The following is an 8,080-nucleotide window of genomic DNA, read 5'->3' on the forward strand; positions in this document are numbered from 1 at the left end:
TTCTTGTTGGCTTCTGAACGTGAATAAAAAACTTTTAAAAAAGAGAAGATATGGGGGAGAGGGGGAGAAGAAGGGGAGCGTCAAATGCAATTTGCACCCTGAAGTTTTCCTTGCATCTCAACTTACCCCCTGGCACGGGTACGTAGATTCGGATCTCTTGCTATGCTTGGTTTTCATTGACTTTAATCTAGGCCCTCCTTGCAAGGTCAACAGGATCTTAGAATTACAACCAGGTCGAAAATCTGCAAGACAACCCGGTCAACTATGCTCGGCTTCGTCCCATCAAAATTGTACTTCTAAAATCTTATATCAATCAGGATTCCAAAGTTATCTTATGTAGTTATTAATTTTTTTTTCAAATGCTGGTTTCCTAAGGCCAACATGATGCATTTGGGCAGCATTAGTCCTCTGGAAGCGAGTCGAGATCTGAGTTTTCTCTTTCGATGAGAATGGCAGTGAGATAGACCCCAGCCAAAAGTTAGGGTGAAGTCAACAATGTTTTGCAGGGTTGAAGTTGAGACAAGATTCCAGATTGCAAAGCCCACATATGGAAACGTAGGGGCAAAATGAGAAATGGGGAAAGTTCAGGGAGGAGAATGAAGACAACGGAAATAAGGTGGAGGGGAAATCCAATAGGGACAAAGGGGGAAACAACAGTAAAGACAACATCCCAGACAACGCCACCCACCTCCACTCAGTTTCTCTCTACCCTTTGCTTTGTCTTTTATTTTTCCTGTTTTTGTTTTTTTATTCGAATTTATTTCTGCTTTTTTTTTTAATGAGTTATCTCAATCGGTGGGTCCCACACACCAAAAACACGCCCTTGGTGTCACTGTCTCTCTCTCTCTCTCTCTCCCCCCCTCTCGTTGTCACAGCCGCCGTTCACTGTTTCGACTTCCGCAGAGCCTCCACGCGCCTGCTTCTGTTCATATACACTCTTTCGACCCCGCACTGTTTTTATGTCTGTTTATTTATTATAATATAATTTATTGTAAATTACACTCGTGATCCAAAAAATTTTAATAATGTATCATGTTGATTCAAAAAGTTTTTTTTATTACTTGATGGTACAAAATGTTTTAAAGTTGTAATATGATAGTACAAACCGTCATCTCATTATTGACGTCGTCAAGCCGACGCTGATAGTGCAAAATCAGTTTTTGTGAGACGTTACATAATGGTGCAAAATCTTTTGAAGTTGTAATTTAATAGTACAAAATGTTTTACGTAAGTTACATGATGGTGTAAAATTTACAGTCTTGTAAATGACGACTTGACGGCGTCAATGGCGAGATGACGGTTTGTACTATCATGTTATACATTTAAAACATTTTGTACCGTCAAGTCATAAAAATTTTTTTTAGAACAATCTGATACATTATTAAACTTTTTGAATTATCAGTGTAATTAACTCTATAATTTAACGAGTTTTGCCCTATCCCCGCGATTAAAAAATAATATCAGTTTGTAAAAGTATTACTGGAACGTGATGTTACATTATACAAATAATTGTTAGTCTTTTTAACTATACCATATTAGAGGTACATCCATGTTACGGACAAGACATTAATCCACAAAGCTATTAACACCTTTCTCAAGTTCAAAATAACTTTGATGATAAGATTCAATGAAACCTTTCACCCCATTCGTGGGTAGTTTGCTTTTTCATTGTAAGAGACTGTTTTATTTTTTCCCCCCCAAGGGAAGAAAGAGACAGTTATCCATGTTTCTAGATGAATATGATGGTTTTCCGTAAAAATTGGATAGAGATAAGAGTGGGTAAGTGGATAGAAAGTTATTAAAATAAAATTACTGATTTGTCCTAAACTTAGTGGCTATAATTAGTTAGATGTAAGGAGTCATGGGTAATGTGAGATCGAAAAACTCATATCTGCTTTTATATATTAGTCTAGATATATAGTACGAAGGCAATCCACTAATTAGTTTACTTAACGTAAAGTGGACTACCACTGTCGCTCTTCATTTATTTATTAGCAATCGTTTTTGTCCATGATATATTTTTGTCACCAATTAGCCTTAAACGTTGGCATTTCATCTAACATTTATACCATTTCGTTAATTTCCGTGACGGAAAATTCATGGACGGCGTTATGTTCTCCGTCACTTTTCTATCATAGAAAGATATAAATGTTAGACGGAATATCAACGTTTGGAGCTAATTGATAGCAAAAATATGTTAGGGGTAAACACAATTAATAAATGGACTACGGTGATAGTCTACTCTTTAATGTAATATAAAAAATAGATAGAATCACCAAATCTTAGGGCTCAAATATTTATGAAATGTATAAATTTTTTTCTTTTTTATTATATAAGAAAGTGGAAAGTGATAGGAGATAGGGTGAATAAGAAAATGTCTAATTAATTGAAGCATAGTTTATAAGGGCAATTTGGAAAGGTAAAAGTGAGATTGAAGTCAAGTCTTTCCTTCTATGTACCTCTATAAAATAAAAGTCAGGACGAGACAAAGGGAAATGCTACGTAAGACGAAGAAAACATTTCGTCGCGTGATCTTTTATGTAAAATGTGCTAAGTGGCCGAATATTGTATTGATACATTACTTCTAAAATTGAAAAGACATGAACTCATAAAAGAAAATGAGATTAAAACATAATAAATTAATTAAATTGAATAATATTATATTTTAACTACTTTTGTAACCCGTACACTGTGCGGGCCTCTAGTATTTGTATTTTTAGTTTATAATATTGAATTGAAAAATTAATAGGATGAGAATTAAGTATCGTAATGGAGCATTATTCGGAAGATGAAATGTCGAGTATATATACGCAGTACTTGATTGTTCAATAATATCACAAAAGACGGCCAAAGATAAAACAAAAGGAAAAAGAAAAGAGACAAAGACGGTGATAGATAGAAGAGAGCTCTTATTTTCAGAGAATGGAACATGATATTGCCTCCGATTCAATTTCTCACCCGAAGAAAGGGCACCAACTTTTTGCAATATCTCCTTATAAATGAACCACAATAAGTTTGGAGATTAAGTGGAAGTAATTATAACACAAAAATCATGAAAAAATATTTTGAAGAATTTCCTCACTTAATTCTCTCCGGTCTTGGTTTTTTCACTTTCTTCTGGTTACCTGTTTTCCAATTGGAATTTTGTTATCCATTCACATCATTGTTGGCAAGAGATGACTTTTATGGAGATTATTTCCCATTCCACCTATATTTTCTCTCCGACTCAATCCCAATTCAGGATCTTTAGGAGTTCCGATTCGAACATTCCTGAATCCATTCTTGGCGCAAATTCGATGTATTTGAAGATTGTAGGGCTCATTCCAATTCTAATACTTGCTCATGTCATTTCCTTCAATGAATGAGGACATTGGATTGTGCCCTATTTCACGTATATGGCTAAAAGTAATAGGGACTTTAGGATATTCATGATGAGGTACATTTTGGTTTTAATCGATCTACAGATTGCTGTTAAAAATTAAAATTTGAGTTAATAAAGATAGAACAAATTGTGACCCGCATGTATTAATAAGAAAAGCAGTCCCCACAAAGTTCTCAAGGTGCGTGCCTTCATCCCCTCCATGTTTTCCGAACCTCTCAACGATAGACTTGAAGCGGTCATTGTGGGAGGAGATCGATCATCATCAGTAGAGGGGCTGTCAAGTGGCAAGGAGTGACACGGGGACTGCAGTGAGAATGCTCTCAAAGATCTGGGTGTTAAGTTTCTTTATTTCCATTGCATTAGAACTCGAAGAATCACGGGTATCGCCTATTATTGCTAGGAAGAAAAAGGAAGTGCCTATGCAGTTGTCATCCCAATAAGAGGAGATAATCGCAGCATATTTTACATAATAATCTCAATATCCCCTCAGTCATGTTGTGGTTTCGAAGTCTTCAATGGTCTAATTGAGTGAATATATAGAGGGTTTTCAATATGAAGGAATGAATCTATTCATTCAACTAAAGCAACGTTTGGATGTTCAAGGGAACTTAAATTCATTGTATGGAGAATACATAATATAATGAGATTTTTTATGGGGAAGACAAATAGGGATAAAAACTATGAGTTAACTAGCAAATTCGTCCCTGACTTAGTTGAATTACATCAAGTGCATACTTGAAAGGAATTTTACATCATTTTGATACACAAGTTAACCAGTTACATCAATCGGGTCCTCTGTTTTATCAATGTGGTCCTTTGTAACATTAATTAGGTCTTTTATAATATCGATTTGGTCCTTGCCATTTAATAAACCGTTTGTGGTGGACGGAAGGATATTTGAGTATCCACAGGTTGTAATACCCGAGGTTAACGATTGATTCTCTTTCTTCAATTGGGCAAAGATTCAATCTTTTCGAGTCGTCGTGCTTGATATGGCATTCGAATGTTGAAGTGAGCTGTTCTTGAGTTGAGCTCTAGTTGCATCGAGCAGTTGGCGAGCTACACTCTGCCTTCTCTTTTATCTCAATACTCAGGTTACATAACCTGCGAATAGCAATAAGCACTACTGGATATTATGGTGCGTTTGGTTTTTGAGTTAAGTATAGTTGATTTTTGATTTTAATTGAGTTTTAATGATTGTATTGTTGAATTATGAGAAAAAATGTGAAAAAGTAATGAATAGTTAAGAAAAAGTAATGATTGTGTTTTTTAATTGTGGAAAAAGTAATGAATAGTTGAGAGAATTTAATATTAAAAATTGAATTGAATGGTTAAAAAAATTGAATAAAAAGGGAAAAGTAATAATTGTGTTGTTGATTTTTATTGTATAGTTAATAGAGTTAAAGTTAGAATTAAAATTTTAAAAACTTGATTGCAAAACCAAACGGGGTAGTCTTTGAGCTGATGCTTGAGTCGAGCTAAACTTATCTGTAGCCCAAGTTTGGCCTACGCTGGGGTCACCAAAGGCATTTGAGCCATGTCTAGCTCGTTAAGTATGAGTCGAGTGGGGCTTGAACCTAGAAGGAGATGACCTAATAATCGAGGCTTATAGTGCTTGGCCTCATCACTCCCCTGACAAGGACTAATGTCTGACATTTCTACGAAGTTGGTCTTACTTTTGAATTTATTCTACTTTAGGTGAAGAACTCATAGAATCTGCATTCATATTTATAATAAGGCACAAACAGATTTCTTTGATGCTTCCTTAAAGAAAGGAAAGATGTAAATGTGTTTCTTAGGTTGGCAGTCACTAATTGTCATCTGCCTGCAGGACGTGAACGAGATGTGGGCAAGTCTGGGCTACTATAGACGTGCACGCTTCCTGTTGGAGGTGAATGTTACGTTTGCCGATGTCTCATTATCTCTCTTCCATCATTTTCTCGAAAATGACTTCAAGTTGCGAGTCAATCCTCTTTCTCCTCTTTCCGGTAAGTCTCAGGCGCATAACTTTGTGGATATGTTTTCAGGGAGCAAAGATGATTTTTGCTGGAGAAGGGTTCACAACGACAGTTGCACGACTGCGTAAGGTTCCAGAAATCGGGGAATATACAGCTACCTGGTGCTATGGCCTCCATAGCATTCAAAGAGGTGCGACAACATTTTGCAACCTATCCTTATTAAATCGGATGCTGGGGCCAAAAACGAGAATTTCAATACTGTCGGTGGTACCTGCTGTCGATGCAAATGTCATTAGAGTACTTGTTCGACTAAAGGCTATATCTGCAAATCCAAAAGACTCGGCCACCATCAAGGACTTTTGGTGAGTATATAAGTCTCAATCCTGTCCAATTAGAAAATTATCCAGCCACCAGTCCATTTGGTTTTGAACTTGAAGAGCTGTGAACCGTTCTTTATCAAGGGAGAAGAATGTGGGTAGCACTATTTGGATACTTTATGATCCAACTCATCTTCTGAATCGCAGTCTGATACGATCTTCTGCTCATTCTCCATCTTCCAAGAAGAAACTAATGTAAAATGGAAAAATTTGCTCGTGTGAAATTGACATAGCCCAAGACGAGCAGATTTATGGAGATGTGCTCTTAGTATTTGTGAATTGGTCATGTGATTTTTTTTTCCTCCTCTGCGTAGAATGCTGTCTGAGAATTTACCGGATAAGTCGATGTAAATTTAGCCATGATGCCCATTTTCCTTTCCTGTCATTGGGTTATATTTTTCATTATTCACTCCCCACTAGGAAACTTCCAGGCCGACTAGATATTTAATTTTGGCTCCCTATATAATGGGAGGTCTCAATTTATGTAATGATATTTTGCTACATCAGCTGTTTCACAAGTTTAAGACTCACCATGATGGACTCTTCATATTCTTGTATTTAATTTATAGGCCCAAAAGTAATCAATAAAAAAAAATTAAGAAAGTGAAAGGAAAGCATTAATTTGTTGCTGCTATAATGGTAGAGACATGGGTAATTGTGTACATTATCTTGTGTTCGAAATTCTCCATTCAACTTTTCTCATTTTTATTATTCTTTTCCTTATTTTTATTTTATATATAGCGGTTTAGATACTCTCACGAAAGTTTGCGGTTTATTTCAAAAGGAGCTTCCACATAAACCTTCTCGATAAACCCTCAATTTGTGGTTTATTGTCCCTTCACGTTCCCTCAATACATTTTTCCAAAACTTTTAATATTTTTTAAGTTCGTTTTAGTGATAATAATTTTAATCAATACGTATTTCTAGAAAAAATATTCTTATAGGTTGAGTAAGTATTTTTCTTTTACATATTGATGGGATATCGTTTAATCAATTCGAGCTTTTAGACCAATATCCTCATTAATTTATATTTCATGTACTTTCATCTGATTATTTGGTCGAAAATCTACTATTATATTAACATATAAGAGATTCCTCATGCAAAAAGTTCAAGGAAATTAAAAAAGAAAAAACAAAAGGCAAATTGATAAATTGAAAAATAGAGTAAAGTGCCTACAAATAAATTGAGAAATATAGAAATAAGAAGATTATATCTTCTATTTTCACTTTTTTATATTATTTTCTAAGTTATTTTCAACAATTTTTCATTCATATTATTTCTTAGGTTACATCGATTTTTTTCGTATTATTTTTCAAGTTTTGATTTCAAAAAGTTCCCCAAAATTTGCATCGTTTTAACTTATGAATTAGTAAGTCAATTACACATTAATAAATTTATTATAATCAAGTTTTTTTATATATAGACGGAGAGTATTTAAAAGAGAATCACGTAATGCATTCTTTTTCTTAAATATATTGCTACAACAGAAAATTAGTATAAATCAATTCTTAGAATAATTTTAATAATTAAGTCTAGCTACGTTTTCCTACTTTTCATTTATTTTTCGATTTTGTGTTACAATTTCGTGATTTCTGAGGCCATGCCCATCGCTGAGGTTCCCCGGCACCCACGACGTCTGAGGTTGTCCCTTCTAGCTTCAGTCCTCTTTTCCTTCTTCCTGTGTATTTCCTTTTGTCATTCTTATTTTTTTTATATTCAGAAATTTTTAAAAATAGTTTCTAAATATTTCATTTTTTACTATATATGTTTAAAAAAAGAGAGCAAAATATATGCTTCTTATTTGAAATTAACCATTAAATTGATGATAAACATGTAGAAAGTTAACCACATGATTTTCTTCTGCTTCACTTGAGGGATTACGGAAGATATGTTTTGTTGCTCTAGGAATTCAGTTAATCTATACCATTCTCTATACATGTGATATACATTTATATGCCTCTGCTTGATTTGTAGCCGAATTGATATATAAACGGGGACATGAATATTGAGCAGCTAAAAGATAACCAGAAATTCATGTACAAAAAGTTATATTGTACATGTGAAAGAGAATTTCAAATTACAAATTGGGATAACATTTGCAAGTTATTTTTTCTTCTTTTCAGTATTTTCCGTTCTTGTGCGGTTAATTGATCCATGCTAAACCAAAGAAATCAAAATGCAATTAATTCCATTTCTAAATAAAATAATAATAATTTAAGCGCAATACCTTTATTCTATGACCCATTTACCTCCTATACAATTTTTGGATGTTACTTGAAGTCCAATGAGTAATGCATGTATATTGTCTGTGCCATGGATGGGATATTAAATCATGCCTGTGGCATACTGATAACAGGGAATG

At 34.3% G+C, this 8,080-nt stretch overlaps 1 protein-coding gene across 1 annotated transcript; it reads left to right on the top strand.

Moving 5' to 3' along the window:
- Positions 1-5,151: 5,151 nt before the first annotated feature.
- Positions 5,152-6,266, top strand: LOC116197418 (adenine DNA glycosylase-like). The gene is made up of 3 exons (XM_031527566.1): positions 5,152-5,273; positions 5,410-5,702; positions 5,865-6,266. The coding sequence occupies exons 1-3, from the start codon at positions 5,169-5,171 to the stop codon at positions 5,914-5,916; spliced, it is 450 nt and encodes a 149-aa protein (XP_031383426.1). The 5' UTR covers positions 5,152-5,168; the 3' UTR covers positions 5,917-6,266.
- The last annotated feature ends 1,814 nt before the right edge of the window (positions 6,267-8,080 follow it).

The sequence above is a fragment of the Punica granatum genome, chromosome 2 (genome assembly GCF_007655135.1).
Source record: "Punica granatum isolate Tunisia-2019 chromosome 2, ASM765513v2, whole genome shotgun sequence".
Taxonomy (NCBI): domain Eukaryota; kingdom Viridiplantae; phylum Streptophyta; class Magnoliopsida; order Myrtales; family Lythraceae; genus Punica; species Punica granatum.

What these genes read in the sequence shown, in the direction of transcription:
- LOC116197418 (XM_031527566.1), top strand. Translation starts at nt 5,169, where the DNA reads ATGTGTTTCTTAGGTTGGCAGTCACTAATTGTCATCTGCCTGCAGGAC. An exon ending in GTGCACGCTTCCTGTTGGAG is followed by an intron (nt 5,274 to 5,409) that starts GTGAATGTTACG and finishes ATATGTTTTCAG; the next exon opens with GGAGCAAAGATGATTTTTGC. An exon ending in GCCACCATCAAGGACTTTTG is followed by an intron (nt 5,703 to 5,864) that starts GTGAGTATATAA and finishes TCTGAATCGCAG; the next exon opens with TCTGATACGATCTTCTGCTC.